Source organism: Solea senegalensis, linkage group LG4 (genome assembly GCF_019176455.1).
Source record: "Solea senegalensis isolate Sse05_10M linkage group LG4, IFAPA_SoseM_1, whole genome shotgun sequence".
Lineage (NCBI taxonomy): Eukaryota > Metazoa > Chordata > Actinopteri > Pleuronectiformes > Soleidae > Solea > Solea senegalensis.
Genome location: NC_058024.1, coordinates 4,025,014 through 4,043,167, shown reverse-complemented (window position 1 = coordinate 4,043,167; position 18,154 = coordinate 4,025,014). Strand labels below are relative to the sequence as shown.

Sequence of the window (18,154 nt, the reverse complement as noted above, 5' to 3'; positions counted from 1 at the left end):
CATTTTGTTGCGCTCCTCCTGAGGTCAGTGGAGATCGTTGCGTCTTTGTTTGGTAGGTTGATAATTACGCAGTTTACGCGCGGGTCGCCTGACCATTAAAACATGTCACAGAGTCTTCATTTAACTTCTCAGCAGCACTCACACTTCTCACTTCACGCGCTGCAACTTTCTGTATTTTTCCTCCTCACTTGGTGATGGATTTGCGCTCTTTTACGCACGAGCCGTGTTGTTAAGAAATCGCTTCCGTCGACACTTACAACTTAACACGGTCACCTCTGTCGAGTAACTCAAAGTCTTTGTTTTCCTCACCAAGGGAATTCCACAGTCTCACGGTGCGTCCGCGGAGGAGCTGCCACCATGTCGCACTTTGACTTGCAGGAGTTCGGGGAGGCCGCTTCTTATTTACGCAAACCTGAACTGGAGCTGATGGCGAGGCACACCATCCCCTTTGACGGTAGGTCTAAGAAGGACCCGTGAAAGAAAACGCAACCTTGTATGGCAAACATCATAATTCAATAAGTCAAGTTTACATTTGTGCCATTTCAATATTAAAGAAGACGCACGCGTGGAAATGATGAATTTATTCAACATAGTTATGAAAGAACATTGGTTGCATTGATTTCTATTTTTTGGGGAAATAAAAAATATCACAATAGAATCTAACTTTTTATTTAGTTTAGTAAATACATTTAAAGTAAAACGTTTTGTGGGGGGTTTTAAGAAACGATAACAAATTAAGTGTAAAAATAGGTCCGTTTTTAACCCACATATATTAAGTGTCGCCCTTTGATTAGTGTCTGTTTTATTCCCCCTCTGTTGCTGCTGCTGTTAGGTAAGAAGCGAGCCTGGATCCCTGATGACAAAGAGGCCTACATTGCAATTGAGATCAGGGAGTTCAGTGGTGACAAAGTCGTTGTTGAGACCAAAGATGGGAAGGTAATCTGTTTTTATTTATTTATTTATTTATTTGTTTATTTATTTGTGTATTTATTTGGATTTGAAGTGTGGTTGTGCATGCACTGCTTTACTGCGCTTTTGTAATTCATTCAAGATTCAAGAAGCTTTATTTATGAAATTTATAAAAAGTGTTATTTAGTAAAGTGAGAGTAACATAGAATAAAATAAAAGTAACTAAATGCAACAAAAATGACAGTTAATACATAGGTATATACAATATACAACATTAAAAATAATACATTTCTCGTTGAAAGATAATGGAACTCTGAACTGAACTGAACTCATGACACTCTCTTCCATTAGCTTCTGTTACAATTCCCGCTCATTTGTTTGCAGTATTTGTACATTTGATGCGGGTTTTCCTCACCTGATGTGAGGGTCTAAAGGTGAGGGTCTAAGGGTGTGACTTGCTGCACAGACTTTAAAGTCCTTTGAGCCGAACTGTGTTTGTGACGTTGGGCGACATGAATGAAACTGACTTGACTTGACACAATTATGAATAAAAACCTTGGAACCGCGTCCCAAGCTCCTCTCTCCTCTGCTTGTGTTTGGTATTTCAGACTGTGACCGTGAAGGAAGGGGACATCCAGCAGATGAATCCTCCTAAGTATGACCTGATTGAAGACATGGCCATGCTGACTCACCTGAACGAGGCCTCTGTGCTGGATAACCTGCGCAGACGTTACTCAAACTGGATGATCTATGTGAGTATATCTGGTTCAGGGGCTGACCGTATGCTCCCCATGCTCCCATGTTGACTGACCGCGATGTCTTGTTTCCTTAGACCTACTCCGGGCTCTTCTGTGTGACAGTGAACCCTTACAAATGGCTGCCTGTCTACACCGCTCCTGTGGTTGCTGTCTACAAAGGCAAGCGGCGCTCTGAGGTGCCACCTCACATCTACTCTATAGCAGACAATGCCTACAATGACATGCTGCGAAGTGAGTACCTGTTTTCACACACTTTACTATTGCAACGCACAACGCACACACACGCGTTCATAGAAGTGGAACAAACCACTGATTCACTCATCTTTATACATTTTTCATCAGATCGGGAGAACCAGTCCATGCTCATCACGTAAGTGGGATGTTTTTGTCTTTTAAGTAACAAATTAGAGAAGAAACAAACTATATATATATATATATATATATATATATACATATACATTGTTGTTTGTACTACGATATTTGACAGTATATGTGTGGTTCATATCTGCTCTGCAGTTTTTCTGCGTTTGACTCTGCGCACAGTTTCTTCTGTTTTTTTCTGTTGTATATACACTTTGTTATTTTTCACACTCCTATAGCGGAGAATCCGGTGCTGGCAAAACTGTCAACACGAAACGTGTCATTCAGTATTTTGCCATTGTGGCAGCTCTTGGGGATACAACTGCCAAAAAAGGAGTAAGGCTGATGTGGCAACCCCTATTTTTGTTTCCCCCCTTTTTTAAAAGCTTTTTTTGCTGTATTTTTTTTTCTTTTTTCCTTTTTTTTTTTTTTGGTCCCAGAAATCCTGCAGTGTATCCCCTTTAAACCGTGTCCATACATTTTCCATCCCGTCAAAGTGGTGAATGTGAGAACTGACGATGTTCGTGTCTGAGTCTCTACCCTCATGTGTTGTGCAGCCATTTCCAGCCTCTCAACTTTGCTTCCTCATTGATTTTTGAACCATTATTTCCCCTTTTCCTCTTTTTTTTTGATAATGTTGTTGTTTTGGCTCCAAACTTTTTCCTTAATCTTTTCATAACGCTTTGATTTTTGGTTTTTCAATTTCCTATGTTGTTTGAAGCTCCTTTTTCCTCCCCCTTTTCACCACAATCCATCCTATAAAACAAGGTGGCCATTTTTACCACTGCTTTAACCAGTTTATAATTCTCCAGTTGGTCATGGTGTTCCCTTTTTCTCACTCTCAATTCTCACCTTCCTCTTTTGCAACAGGGTCCTGCCACAAAAACAGGGGTGAGTTTAAGATGTAGACAACTTTTATTAACTGCAATTTTAAAAATAACAGACTGGGCGTTCTTATATTCTACTCGTAACTTTTTCTTCCAGGGAACTCTGGAGGATCAGATTATTGAGGCAAACCCAGCCATGGAAGCGTTTGGTAACGCCAAAACGCTAAGGAATGACAACTCATCCCGCTTTGTGAGTATAGCCCCTTTTCCACCTATGGTCACAGCTCGCCTCGGCATAGCGTGGTTTTCTCAACATGGGCGGAGTCATCACTGCACGGCTGCATGAAACTGCCGTGACTTTTGCTAATTTACACACAGTGACTTGTAAAGCAGTTGTTTTCAGTGTAACTGAATCATTAGAATCATTAGAATCAGTTCATTAAAAATATTAGTTCAGTTCTTCCTCCATGACCGGAGCACTGGACTGAAACACAGTGGCAGGGTTTGTGATGCTAAATACACCAGAATCCTCTGTTAATTATTGAGATTTTAGACATTTCCCTGGTAATTGTTGGAGATTAACCCACATTTTTAGGATTTTTAAGTCTTTTTAACTGATCTACAGTTCAGCTTGATTCTTGTGTCGGACGTCTCTTCCTGTGACGACACTCTGACCAATCAGTGGTCAGCATAGCCAGAGCAGGTACTAAAAAGTACCAGGTGCTATGCTAGTGGAAATGCAAAATAACCGTGCCGAGGCGAGTCGGTGGAAATATGTGACCCAGAGATGGACTGGCGACCTGTCCTGGGTGTAACCCCACCTTTCATGAATGAATGAAAATGAGGGTAAATTCTCTCTTTCAGAATCAGAATAGCCTTTATTGTCGTTATTTTGTGGACAACGAAATTTGGGTGCCACTCCCTTGGTGCAAAATACAAATATATAAATAACAATTTTAAAAGAGAAAATAGAAATATTAACAATAAAATAAGAATAAGAAATGTTGTAATTTTTTTTCAGAAACTATGACTATGTATAAATTAACATAAGATAACAAAATATAGCAGCAAGACCGGTGGAAAAACAGAAAAAAGATGCATCTCATAAATATTTAATGTCACTCAGGGCAAATTCATCAGGATCCACTTTGGACCGACTGGCAAACTGGCCTCGGCTGATATTGATATATGTGAGTAAATGATCGTAGACTGTGTCAGAACATGCATGTTTGATGTTGCATGTTCCACACAAACACCTCTAATTGTCCTTCAGATCTTCTGGAAAAATCCAGAGTGATATTCCAGCAGCCCGGCGAGAGGAGCTACCACATCTACTACCAGATCATGTCGCAGAAGAAACCAGAACTGTTAGGTGAGTCATTGCTGCTGATTTGAATGCCTTACTACTGCAGTTGACTGTGAGGTCAAGGTGTTATCTCTTTGTTGCAGACATGCTGCTCGTGTCCTCCAACCCGTACGACTTCCACTTCTGCTCACAGGGCGTCACCACCGTGGAGAACATGGATGACGGACAGGAGCTGATGGCCACTGATGTGAGGAGATTGATGTTTTCCACACGGAAACAGGATGTTGAGTTGATCAAATCTGTGAGACAACGTCCTCTTCTCCTCTGTGCAGCATGCCATGGACATCCTTGGCTTCCTGCCCGACGAGAAATACGGCTGTTACAAAATAGTCGGAGCCATCATGCACTTTGGAAACATGAAGTTCAAGCAAAAGCAGCGCGAGGAGCAGGCAGAGGCTGACGGCACTGAAAGTAGGAATGATAATGACGTGACGTGCGGCTCAAACGTGTTTGTTGTTATTTACACCGTCTCTTTGCACTGGATGGTGACCAGGTGCAGACAAGGCCTCATACCTGATGGGAGTCAGTTCAGCTGATCTCATAAAGGGCCTCCTCCACCCAAGGGTGAAGGTGGGGAACGAGTACGTGGTGAAGGGACAGAATGTCGAACAGGTGGGAAGATGCGACGCCTGTTGTTGTTGTTGTTGTGACAGATGCTGCATCATTAAGATAAATGACTACTTCACATACATTAGAGTCTGGTATCTAAGCAACAGGGGCTGTCCATGTGAGTGACAGCTTCTTCTCCTGTGTGTGTGTGTGTGTGTGTTGTAGGTGAACTATGCTGTCGGTGCTCTGGCCAAAGCAACGTATGACCGAATGTTCAAATGGCTTGTAGGACGCATCAACCGCACGCTCTACACCTCCCTGCCTCGCCAGTACTTCATAGGAGTCCTGGACATCGCTGGATTTGAGATCTTTGAAGTAACTTGACACGTTATTACACATATTTCTGTATCTCACCCTCCTGCTGCACATGTCACGAGCACCTGTTCCTCTTTGTGTTGCAGCTCAATAGCTTCGAGCAGCTGTGCATCAACTTCACAAATGAGAAACTGCAACAGTTTTTCAACCACCACATGTTCATCCTGGAGCAGGAGGAGTACAGGCGCGAGGGCATCGAGTGGACCTTCATCGACTTTGGCTTGGACCTCCAAGCGTGCATCGACCTCATTGAAAAGGTGACTAAACGCACATCAACATTTCACATAATCAGAGCGCGACGGGGGAATAGTAATGACACACTGCTCTTCCTCCAGCCACTAGGCATCATGTCCATCCTTGAAGAGGAGTGCATGTTCCCCAAGGCCACAAACAGCAGCTTTAAAGCCAAGTTGTATGATAATCATTACGGCAAGTCACCTAATTTCCAAAAGCCACGGCCAGACAAGAAACGCAAGTACGAGACCCACTTTGAGCTGATGCACTATGCTGGGGTGGTAAGTGTGTTTCCTCTCTGAAGATTTCAGTGGGACAAACAGAAATGAACCCCGCTGCTCTTACTCTGCAGGTGCCATACAACATCATCGGCTGGCTGGACAAAAACAAAGACCCACTCAACGAGACGGTGGTGACATGTTTCCAAAAGTCTGCAAACAAGCTCCTCGCGTCGCTCTATGAGAACTACATCGGCTCAGACTCAGGTACAGAGAACAGGATCCGAACTGTGAGTCTGTGAGTCTAACGTCACGCGGTTCTCGTAATCACTCTGACCTTCACTCTGCTTCAGCTTCTGACCCAAAGCCCGGCGGAAAGGAGAAGAGGAGGAAGGCAGCTTCTTTCCAGACAGTGTCTCAGCTTCACAAGGTGAGTCCGTGTTGTTTACACATGTTCGTCCAACATTTCAGACGATTGTGGACATCACTGGGCAGATGGGATGGAGGCAGTTAAGACTTGCAGTGATGTTTAGGGCAATGATCACATGAACATCACTTTAAGTCTGTGCTGGCTCCTTTCTCCCTGACATCGAAGAGTTCACACACATGAAGTTCAGTAAAGTCCTTTTATTTTTACAGGGACGGGACAATGTGTATGATTTTATGGCACATTGTGATTTAAAAGAAAGTGGAGAATTTCCATTATCAGGATGATCCTGAATAGGTAACATCAGAATAAGACTGTTTTGCTTCTGACCAAAATGTAAGATAAACTGTGTTTTAGAGACATTTAAAGCTGAGTTTTACAATTACTGCAAAAAATTATTCTGTCGCAATTATTTCAGTCAGGATAATCCTGACAGATAATGTTCCCATGTCTGTTAGCAGCTACACTTTAGTTTGAAGAGTCTATTTATTAAGTTTCGTCAAAACCATTCACTTTATTCACCAATTTTATTAAAATGCCTTTTCTGGGATCAGATGTCAGTCAGTTAGCACCTGACACATGTAAGTACAGGTGTAAATACAACCGGACGCTATCACATTGTTAACCCGGAGACTAGCGGAGCGGAGGTACTCGTGACACCGCTGACAAAATAAACTGCACAGTCTCCTCTGCTTTCATCAGTTTTCCGCTTGTCTTATTCTTCCCCTGCTTCTAAATGCAAAGAGGAGTCCATACACGAGTGCGACTTCACGTGCAGCTAACGTTGTTGTTGTTGTTATGGCAGCGCACAGAGGGGGAGGTGACTGTGATCGGATAGCAATCAGATCTTGAAGTGGACACCGGAGACACGTGTTAATATCTGGTGTAAATGCATGTGCTATCTAATGCCAGGTGTGAAGGGGGAGTGAACCATTTTTCCTTTCACCCCAACCTGACTAGGCAGATGCTGCACATCTTTGAGTGTGGTTCTGTCAGAGATTTGTCAGGTGGTTTTTTTGTTTTGCTTTCATGTCTATGCTCAGTTCTAAATGTCAATTTCTCTCTTTGATTCCAGGAAAATCTGAACAAGCTAATGACCAACCTGCGCAGCACACAGCCCCACTTTGTTCGCTGCATCATCCCCAATGAGACCAAGACTCCAGGTAACACACGGCACAATCACTCGCCATCGAGCGCTAAGTTCTGTGGACTTGGCTAACATGCGACACCTCTTCTGTGCAGGGATCATGGATCCATTTATGGTGCTGCACCAGCTTCGCTGCAACGGTGTGCTGGAAGGCATCCGGATCTGCAGGAAGGGCTTTCCCAACCGCATCTTTTACGCTGAGTTCAAACAGCGGTGAGACAAACCAGACTCACTGAAAAGGTCAAACTGACTTCAGGTATCATGGGAATGACTTCAGGAATAATCAGTGTGGGAACTCTGGTTTCTTACATTCAGCTATCGCATCCTGAATCCACATGCCATCCCAGGATGATAAGTTTGTTGATAGCAGGAAAGCTGCAGAGAAGCTGCTGAGCTCACTCGACATCGACCACAGCCAATACAGATTTGGACACACTAAGGTAAAAGGCTGTACTTCTGTTGCCAGTCCCACGCTGGGATAAATGGGAGGGTTGCACCAGGGAGAGCATCCAGTGTAAAAAGATCAAATCAAATTCAATTATATGCTATTACAGATGAAACTGGAGAACTGTGACTCTGAGACCTCTGTCACCAAGACCCAGTGACATAGATAAGGTTCACAGTTTTCAGCCCCTTAACAAAAGGCTCACCTCATAAAGAAATCTTAAGCGTGTGTTCACTAAAAAAGTTTCCGTCACTTAGGTAAATCTGAACGAGGGATTTCAAACACCCAAAAGTCTCAAAATATAAATACATACAATATTTAAACCAACTGATCACTGATTTTCTCAATGGACTTTGGTGCAGGGAGTGAGTGGATTAGAGAGAGACACAAGTGGCCTATATTTAAGATATAATAGGGAGGACAGGGTTTATTAGGTGAGCCTTGTGTCCTCCGCGGCAGCCATGTTGTCAGTGAGCGAGTGTCTTCATCTGTGTTCCATATTAACGCTGCTACAAGAATTAGAAAAGGAAAATAGTCATAAATCACAGATATGAAAATGGAATCGTCTTCATAATTGTACTGCTTTATCTGGGGTGTTATCGTTGTATTTATCCAGAGTGTCATGTTTACTTTACGTCCTCATAGGTGTTCTTCAAGGCCGGACTGCTGGGCCACCTGGAGGAGCTGAGGGACCAGCGTTTGGCCAAAGTGCTGACCCTGCTGCAGGCAGCCGCTCGAGGCAAAATCATGAGGATGGAGCTGCACAGGATGACAGCAAAGAAGTAAATGTCCATCATCAATTTGACTTTTCTCATCCATACACGATATTTGTTAATGCAACCAAATGAATACATGAGTCTCTGACCTCTTCAGACCTCAGAGGAAGGTAAAGACACGAGGATCTAAAGAAAAACACCACCTGTTTGTTTCTGTGAACAGGTTCAGTAGCAACACAATTCAGCTTGTGTCACTCTATACCTTAGTATTTGCTGCCTTGCTCGAGAATGCCTGGAATCCGAGGGCAGTGTTAGCAGTGTGTGTTTGTGTGTGTGTGTGAGGTGTGTGCTTGTCCTTATATGGTTACCAGGTATGTGTATGGCTCTACTATTCATGATGGCCCCAAATCTCTCTCTCCCTCTCTCTCTCCCTCTCTCTCTAAATGAAACAATGCTGACACTGGCCTCAGAGTCAGGTGGCGACATGTGTCAAGTGGCAACTGCTGAGGCCCTCCCTAAAAATACAACCCTCCGCCCCCTCCCCGGATGCCCGATGGCCCCTGGCCCCCTTTGTTCACGGCGCCTGTACTTCTAAGTGTGCGCATAGATGGAATATGTGGAGGGTGACAAAGGATTAAATTTGGCCGCTGGACAGAGGGTTTTAGTTCCTAAATAAACACAGACACTCACCTTTGAGAGGCACTCGGCGAGGAGTCATGTCAGAAATGTGCTCAGCTCCTCCCCCCTCCCCCCTCCTCCCTCCTCCGGTCACCTTCCACCCGCTGCGTGCACACCCACTTCAGCTCGAGCACTAAACACTGAAAGTCAGTCCTTGACCAATCTGCTCTGCAGCCATATTTAGGCCTGTGAGACGCCGTCCTACTGAGACTAAATCAATCTAGTAACCCCGTTTGGTCACAGTCATGATACATCAAAAGCATCAGTAGGTGTATGATTTCACGGCGTAGCATCTCTTGGTGTGTGATTAGATTTAGTGCCAACAATCGAGCACCAAGGAGAAGTGACTGAATAAATAAACGGGGAAGTCCACAATAAATCTTTCTGACCTTCTTTTTATATTCTCGCTCTCAACTTTCCTTCCTCTGATTTTAACGTGTGACGTCAATGTCATCTAATTGTCCTTTTTTGTTTTTTACAAAGATAATCCCACAGCAACTGGAACAGAATTTATCTGTTATTTAACTTATATGTCATTTATGTACTATACCTTTTTCTTTCATTTTTTATATTCAGTTAATGTCTTTTACTGTCAGTTATCAATAGATGGTATTTTAGCTCCTAATTGGTTTTAAGGCAACTTCACATATTATTATCAAATGTGTTTAATAATTATATATCTATAATGTACAATCTAAAATGTGTATTATAACGTCTCTTTTCTGAAGAAAATATACAGTATATACATATGTGTGTGTATATATACATATATACATCTATATGATATATATATGGATTTTGTTAAAGCAACAATAAAAATAATGATATAAGTAAAGTTTATATATATATAACTATATATATATCTATCTATATATAGATAGATAGATAGATAGATATATATAGATATATAGTTGCTTTAACAAAATCCAGTCACTTATGTCTTTGCTAAAACTGTTCTTCTCTCATATTTGAACCATATTGTAGACATAAGTAAATATAACTGTTTCACTTCGCACTGGGTTACACTCATAAACTCCTGCTATTGCATGTTATTCCGGTGTTCTAGCTGTTGATCTCTTTGACATTTTAATCTTAATCCCGGTTTTCAGGGACGCTCTGATGATCATCCAGTGGAATATCCGTGCGTTCAACGCTGTCAAGCACTGGCCCTGGATGAAGCTCTTCTTCAAAATCAAGCCTCTGCTAAAGAGTGCAGCCACGGAGAAGGAGCTGGCCGCCATGAAGGAGGAGATGGCCAAGCTGAAGGAGGCTCTGGATAAATCTGAGACCAAGAGAAAAGAGCTGGAGGAGAAGCAGGTCAGCCTGATCCAAGAGAAGAATGACCTCTCTCTACAGCTGCAGGCCGTAAGTGATGTGCAGCATCCAAACTTTCCGCCCTAACAAATACACATGTCGCTCAAGTACACTTACCTGTACTTGTGCTCCTGTATCTGTGCCACAGGAGCAGGACAATCTGGCAGATGCTGAGGACCGCTGTGAGCTGCTCATCAAAACCAAACTTCAGCTGGAGGCCAAAGTGAAAGAAATCCTGGAGAGGCTGGAGGATGAGGAGGAGATGAATTCTAACATGCTCAGCAAGAAGCGCAAGCTGGAGGACGAGTGCACTGAGCTGAAGAAAGACATTGACGATCTGGAGATCACGCTGGCTAAAGTGGAAAAGGAAAAGCACGCGACTGAGAACAAGGTGAGAGCAGTGCTTTACCTCCACTGAAGGTTCCACCGAAGGATCTGCAGCACAGACTGTAGTGGAATATACATGTGTTCATAGCTCGTATGTAAAAAGGTTCTTCTTGTTTACTTGCAGGTGAAGAACCTGATTGAGGAAATGGCAGTTCTGGATGAAACCATTCTGAAGCTCACTAAAGAGAAGAAGGCGTTGCAGGAGGCTCATCAGCAGACTCTGGACGACCTGCAGGCCGAGGAAGACAAAGTCAACATTCTCACCAAAGCTAAGACAAAGCTGGAGCAACAAGTCGATGATGTGAGTTCATTTAGCGGCTAACAAAAGCGGAGGGAAATCTCGACTGTGTACTTAAACACATGTTGTCCTTGTGTCATTCAGCTGGAAGGCTCTCTGGAGCAGGAGAAGAAGCTGCGTATGGACCTGGAACGGGTCAAGCGTAAGCTGGAGGGAGATCTGAAACTCTCCATGGAGTCTTGTATGGACGTGGAGAATGACAAACAGCAACTTGAAGAGAGGCTAAAAAAGTGAGAATATATAAAAATACTCAGTAAAAGCATTATCATCCTGTCCTTGAAACTGATGTAAAGTAACATTTTCCAAATGTTTCCTATCAGGAAAGACTTTGAAATGAATGCGATTAGCTCAAGGATTGAAGACGAGCAAGCCATGGCCAATCAACTCCAGAAAAAGATAAAGGAGCTCCAGGTGTAAAGTCTTCTCCTAATTTCTCACAGAGCAGGAAAACATCATTTTGACAAAGTGACTGAGTGTTGTTTTCCCCGCAGGCTCGCACAGAGGAGCTGGAGGAAGAGCTGGAGGCCGAACGGGCTTGTAGAGCCAAAGTGGAGAAGCAGCGTGGCGATGTGGCTCGTGAGCTGGAGGAGCTGAGTGAGCGTCTGGAAGAGGCGGGAGGAGCCACCTCAGCCCAGGTGGAGATTAACAAGAAAAGAGAGGCCGATTTTCTGAAGCTGCGGCGAGACCTGGAGGAGGCCATGCTGCACCACGAGGCCACAACTGCAGCCCTGCGGAAGAAGCACGCGGACAGTGTCGCAGAGCTGAGTGAGCAGATCGACAGCCTGCAGCGAGTCAAGCAGAAGCTGGAGAAAGAGAGGAGCGAGGCCAAGATGGAGGCTGATGACCTGGCTTCCACCGTGGAGCAGCTTTCCAAGGGCAAGGTAGAGAGAGGAACAAGCGGGAAGAATGAAACCGTTAACGTCTATCCGTTTATATAAAAACACACACAAATGTCCACGTCTCGCCTGCAGGCCACTTCAGAGAAAATGTGCCGGCTGTATGAAGACCAGATGAATGAGGCTAAAGCCAAGGTTGAAGAACTCCAGAGGCAGCTCAACGATACCAGCACCCAGAGAGCCCGAGCTCAGACTGAGAGAGGTAACACTGACACTCAGAGATGTTAACCACGTCCTGAATCTTAGATAATAGTAACTTTATCAATAAATCACAACAAGGTTACATTAAATAACATTTACTAAATGCTCATAGCACTCGCAGCCATGAAACAGCAGCAGGTCTCTGAGTCACAGGGAACCGAATGGACCTGTTGGGTTCTGGGCCGGTCTCTTGTGTCACATATGAAGTTCCCGAGGCGATCGGAGAACGTACGCTGACGCTATCGCACACTTCCTGTTTGAAATTATCCAAACTTCACATGGTTGCCGTGGCCACGCCCCTTTTCGTCTCTGAAGTGTTAGACGAGTTTATTCACTGATGAAGCGTGCAAATCACCAAGATGGACGCCAAATTCAAAATGGCCGACTTCCCGTTTGTTAACCTTTATGTTTTATATTAAAGCGGCTCATATGTCGCTAAATAAAGACTTGACAAATATTTAAGCAGGTTAAATAGCCTTATATGAGCACAAGTGACCGTGTTATTAATCTTTATTATGTTAGATTATTAAACAGAGTGGGAAACATGTTCCAAGGGCGTTAATGCTTAATAAATGCTTCATTATAGTAAAGTATTGCTTATTTATTTGTGAAATCATCGTTAAAGGAGGAGCATTAATAAAGCTAAAGTATGCTGGAGTAACACTTGAATATTTAGTACTATTATACATAAAACAAGTGTCACGTTTTCAAATGTACCGACACAGAACGCCGCTTTAATAAATGTTAATTAAAACAAGACATTTACAGTTATTTAAAGCTTTTACTGTAACGTTTAACAGTAGCTTCATGGACCCTTGAATAATATTTGAATGAATAACTTCATTAACCTCAATAACATAATAAATGGTTAGTAAATCTAACCATAAAAAAGGAAAATATGTGATGAAATGACCCAAAAATAAACATGAATCATTAATTAATAATAGTCGACTGATATAAATGTGAACTACAGTCATGGGCCTAATATTTAACATCTACTCATGGTTGCTCATCTCACCCACAAACGCGTGTTTACTTTGTCACAAACATCACGACAGACGTTACAGACTGGTCACTAATCCGATTTCATTTTTCTTCTCCTTGGTTGCAGATGAGCTGGCGAGGAAGGTGGAGGAGCGTGAATCCACGGTGTCTCAGCTCCAGCGAGCCAAGACCTCATACAGCCAGAATGTGGAGGAGCTGAAGAAACAGCTGGAGGAGGAGAATAAGGTCAGTGAGCTTCCGACACATGGACGTCACATAGAGCTCCGGGCAGCTTAGGTAACATCTTGATTTGTCTCCAAAGGCCAAGAGCTCGCTGGCCCACGCACTGCAGTCCTCTCGACATGACTGCGATCTTCTGCGAGAGCAGTATGATGAGGAGCAGGAGGCCAAGGCTGAGCTGCAGAGAGCTCTGTCCAAGGCCAATGTGGAGGTGGCTCAGTGGAGGACTAAGTATGAAACTGATGCCATCCAAAGAACTGAGGAGCTGGAGGAAGCCAAGTGAGTGACTTTTATTTTATTACTATTTGGAAATGTAACGGTCAGAGTCAGACAGTCAACGTTCGTCTCTTCATAGGAAGAAGCTGGTGGTTCGTCTGCAGGAGGCTGAGGAAACGGTGGAGACGTCCAACGCCAAGTGCTCTTCCCTGGAGAAGACCAAACATCGGCTCCAGACAGAGATTGAAGACCTGGTCATCGACCTGGAGCGAGCCAATGCTGCAGCCGCTGTCCTCGACAAGAAGCAACGCAACTTTGACAAGGTACTGGCAAAGATCAGCAACTTTAAATGTTGAGTTAAGTACTAGAGAAGGCTTAAGGGCTTTAGTTTCTATGTGCCTTTGACATGTTGGGTCATTTACAGTGAAAGTCAGTTTTTTTCCTCTGAATCAGCTGACAGTCAGTGTCCTTGTGTTTTCCAGGTGCTGGCTGAGTGGAAGCAGAAATATGAAGAGTGCCAGTCAGAGCTGGAGACTTCTCAGAAGGAGTCTCGTGGCCTGAGCACAGAGCTTTTCAAACTAAAGAACTCTTATGAGGAGACTCTGGATCATCTTGAGACCATCAAGAGGGAGAACAAGAACCTCCACGGTAAAGCTGACATGAAATCCCGGGCGTATATTTGCACTGGAGAAACTTTGACTCCTTTAGTGACACATGTGCTACTTCTCTGTCTGTGTTTGTCCAGAGGAGATCTCTGACCTTTCTGATCAACTCAGCCAGGGAGCAAAGACCATCAATGAGCTGGAGAAGCTGAAGAAGGGTCTGGACATGGAGAAAAGTGAAATTCAAGCTGCACTGGAGGAAGCTGAAGTAAGCGGTCGCCATCATACCTGCAGTGTTGTTAGGGCTCTAAAGAACTAGGGGATGAAGGGAAATAACAATTAATAAAAAAAAATAAACAGGTTTAATAAAGTGAAAATACAAACCGAGAGGCTGAGTTAACAAAGGACGCTATATTTATTTATTTATGTAATTTTAGCCTGTCCTGCCCAGTCCCTAGGACATGTAATATGGTCGACTGCATGCCTTGTGGTGTTGGACAGATTTGTTATGCGCAGGGCGAGTCTGTGATACTCGGAACTGCAGTACTTTTATTTATTTGTTTTATGATTAAGTGGTGTGGGCAGCCGGACCGGACAGGGAGTGGCCAGACAAGGGGAGGGGGAGTGAGCAGCATGAGAGAGAGAGCGAGGTGGACAACAGTATCAATGGTAGTGCATGGGTTAGTAACATTGAGCACGCTATATTTGTTTTACAACAACAACCTGAGCATTCCAAAATCACAATAAAAGGGAAGCAGATCATGTAATGTTGACGGGGAGTTACTAAGTTTATTTCAACTGATAAACAGGGTTTAGTTGTAAAGAATTTATATTTGTGGATTCAAAATTTGGAAAAAGAAGGATTTATTCTCTTATTAATAATAATAATAATAATAATAATAATAATAATAATAATAATAATAATAAGAAGAAGAAGAAGAAGAAGAAGAAGAAGAAGAAGAAGAAGAAGTATAAAATTGGCTGCCTTGGTTGAGTAGTTGACATACATATATACGATGTTGTTGTAGAAATAGTGTTTTATATCTGTTGTTCAAATGAGAAGGAACAAACCCCTCCCCCCCAAAATGTAATAACTACAAAATACCTGTAACATTTAGAAATCCCACCCTGAGATCTCACTCTGTGTGTGTGTGTGTGTGTGTGTGTGTGTGTGTGTCTGTCTCAGGGAACCCTGGAGCACGAAGAGAGCAAAACCCTCAGGATCCAGCTGGAGCTCAACCAGATTAAAGCTGATATTGACAAGAAACTGGCAGAGAAGGACGAGGAAATCGACAACCTTCGGTCAGTTTTATGGATATCCATCCTCCGTCAAGCACACACATGCATACAGACTTTTTTTTTTAAATTGACCCATTTGTCAACTTTCAGCCGTAACCACCAGAGAACACTGGAGTCCATGCAGGCCACTCTGGACGCCGAGGCCAAGTCTCGTAACGAGGCGGTGCGTCTGAGGAAAAAGATGGAGGGCGACCTGAATGAGATGGAGGTGCAGCTGAGCCACGCTAACAGGCAGGCGGCAGAGTCTCAGAAGCTTCTGAGAAACCTGCAGGTTCAAATCAAAGTGAGTTCAATCAACTAAAACCATAAACCACGTTTTCAGGGGTATATGGCTATCTAATAATGCTATTTGTTGATCTTTACAGTTTAGTGTAAAGTATTAAAATGTCCAATCAGTGTGAGGCTCATTACCCTAGACCCCTCCCCTTTATTCAAACACCTATGTCTCCTCTCAGGTGTGAGCAGCACTGTAGTCCCACAGTTTGATTCCAGGACATTGTTGCTAAGTTACCCTTTAAATAATCAGACTTTTGTGTTATAATTTGATTGCAGGACACTCAGCTGGAGTTGGATGAGACTATTCATCAGAACGAGGAGCTGAAGGAGCAGGTCGCAGTGACCGAGCGTCGGAACAACCTCCTGGCGGCTGAGGTGGAGGAGCTCAGGTCGCTGCTGGAGCAAAACGACCGCGCACGCAAGCTCGCTGAGCACGAGCTGCTGGAGGCCACGGAGAGAGTCAACCTGTTACACTCTCAGGTAGGAGGATGCTAATTGTTTTTTATTTTGGATACAATCACAATTCAGGACAACAATCACAGAATAGTGCTTTAGTGCTTATAGTGGATAGAATTCCAAAGCAGACTGAAACAGTATGAAGAGCACAAACACAGGGACAGTTCAGTCTCTAAACTGATTCCCTTTCTCCAGAACACCGGGCTCATCAACCAGAAGAAGAAGTTGGAGAGTGATCTGAACATGCTGTCAAATGAGGTCGATGATGCTGTCCAGGAGTGCCGCAATGCAGAAGAGAAGGCCAAGAAGGCCATCACTGACGTGAGTGCAAAGGTTCACATTTAAAACGTCAAGACTGTATGTAGACGATAAGACCTGAACCATGATTGGTGACATTTGCAGGCCGCCATGATGGCAGAAGAACTGAAGAAAGAGCAGGACACCAGTGCCCATCTGGAGAGGATGAAGAAGAACATGGAGCAGACCATAAAGGACCTGCAGATGCGCCTGGATGAGGCCGAGCAGATTGCCCTCAAGGGAGGCAAGAAGCAGGTTCAGAAGCTGGAGGCCAGGGTAAAAGCTGGAGATGACTTTCCATGCAACACTGTCACATTTGGCCTTTCTTGTAACTAAGAAGGATGACTTGATTATCTCACTGGCAGGTCAAAGAACTGGAGAATGAATTAGAGACCGAGCAGAAGAAGAGCCAAGAGTATCAGAAGGGAGTACGCAAATATGAGAGGAGAATCAAAGAGCTCTCCTACCAGGTAAACCACCGCCGTCTGCACACACGGATCATGTAAACGCTTGTTTGGTGTGATGAAGAGTTCAAACCCTGGCTTCTGAGGATGATGTATGAAAGAAGTGTGACAGACAAACATGCCCGGTGTAGTCTGAACAGTACTGACCATTCACTCTGCATTTAGGCTGAGGAAGACAAGAAGAACCTGGTCCGTCTGCAGGACCTTATTGATAAACTGCAGGTCAAGGTGAAGAGTTACAAAAGACTGACAGAAGAAGCGGTGAGTCACGCCACCATGTCGCGTTGCAGTCCTGTCATGTGTCATTTTCTTCACACCTTACGAGGTGTTTGTCGTACAAAAGTAGGTGAAGCGTGTGAGCGTCCTTCACACCTGTGCACGCTCTGTTTCCATCTGTGCAGGAGGAGCAGGCCAACACCAACCTGTCCAAGTACAGGAAGCTCCAGCATGAGCTCGACGATGCAGAAGAGAGAGCTGACGTGGCTGAATCACAGGTCAACAAGCTCCGGGTCCGCACACGGGACCAAGGGAGCAAGGTGGGTCAACTCAACACCGACGTTTGAAAGCTCAGTACGATAGCACATGATGGATCAGTCACTCAAGGGTAAAAACTAGAGAAAGCACTGAAAGGGTTTCATCACCAAAACATTTACTCATCGTCTACTAGTCAAGCCCAAACTGGAGGAAACCCATTCATACATGTGAGGAGCATGCAAACTCCACAGACAAGGCAACAGTGCTAGCCACTATGCTACCATGTAGCCACCATAACCTATTATCAAAATCCACCGTTTACTTTTTGACCTCTGCTGTTGACCATCAGACAAACATGACAAAAAGAACCATAACTGTATCTTACAGCTGCTGACAAACACCAAGGACGTTCACACGGTGTCTCATGTAGTCTCTGGTGAGGTCAAGAGGTCAGGAGGTCAGGACTCTGGTGACACTGCTAATAAAAACCTTGTCTTGTGTGTTTTAGCTCGCCGAGTGACGAGTGTCATCGCCGGAAGCAAAACAAATCACAGCGAGTCAACTGCAACAGATGTGCTCAGCTGTGACTGCACAAATAAAGACTCTCCAATCTGACAAACATGACTCGACTCTGTGTGTGTGTGTGACAACAATGGAAATCCAACAAAGGTCTAAAGTAGAATTTATTATAGTACTAATTTGACAAAAAGGAAACTAAAGTTAACCAGCGTTAGACACGTG

The 18,154-nt window shown here is 43.9% G+C and overlaps 1 protein-coding gene across 1 annotated transcript; it reads left to right on the top strand.

Annotated features, from left to right (window-relative positions):
• Positions 1-18,032, top strand: myh7ba (myosin, heavy chain 7B, cardiac muscle, beta a). The gene is given in 45 exon segments (XM_044024462.1): positions 1-52; positions 314-454; positions 833-936; positions 1,518-1,661; positions 1,742-1,898; positions 2,010-2,037; positions 2,267-2,363; positions 2,898-2,918; positions 3,012-3,104; positions 3,981-4,044; positions 4,128-4,226; positions 4,304-4,407; positions 4,493-4,631; positions 4,714-4,832; positions 4,995-5,144; positions 5,231-5,401; positions 5,480-5,659; positions 5,731-5,863; positions 5,950-6,026; positions 7,099-7,186; positions 7,266-7,383; positions 7,486-7,516; positions 7,518-7,610; positions 8,261-8,397; positions 10,119-10,374; positions 10,472-10,714; positions 10,835-11,011; positions 11,093-11,238; positions 11,329-11,419; positions 11,500-11,889; positions 11,980-12,106; positions 13,217-13,335; positions 13,412-13,608; positions 13,685-13,868; positions 14,028-14,193; positions 14,291-14,415; positions 15,334-15,449; positions 15,537-15,729; positions 15,999-16,202; positions 16,374-16,499; positions 16,581-16,751; positions 16,841-16,945; positions 17,105-17,200; positions 17,341-17,475; positions 17,922-18,032. Coding segments are annotated over 44 exon segments (5,823 nt in total). The 5' UTR covers positions 1-52; positions 314-357; the 3' UTR covers positions 17,934-18,032.
• Positions 18,033-18,154: the final 122 nt, after the last annotated feature.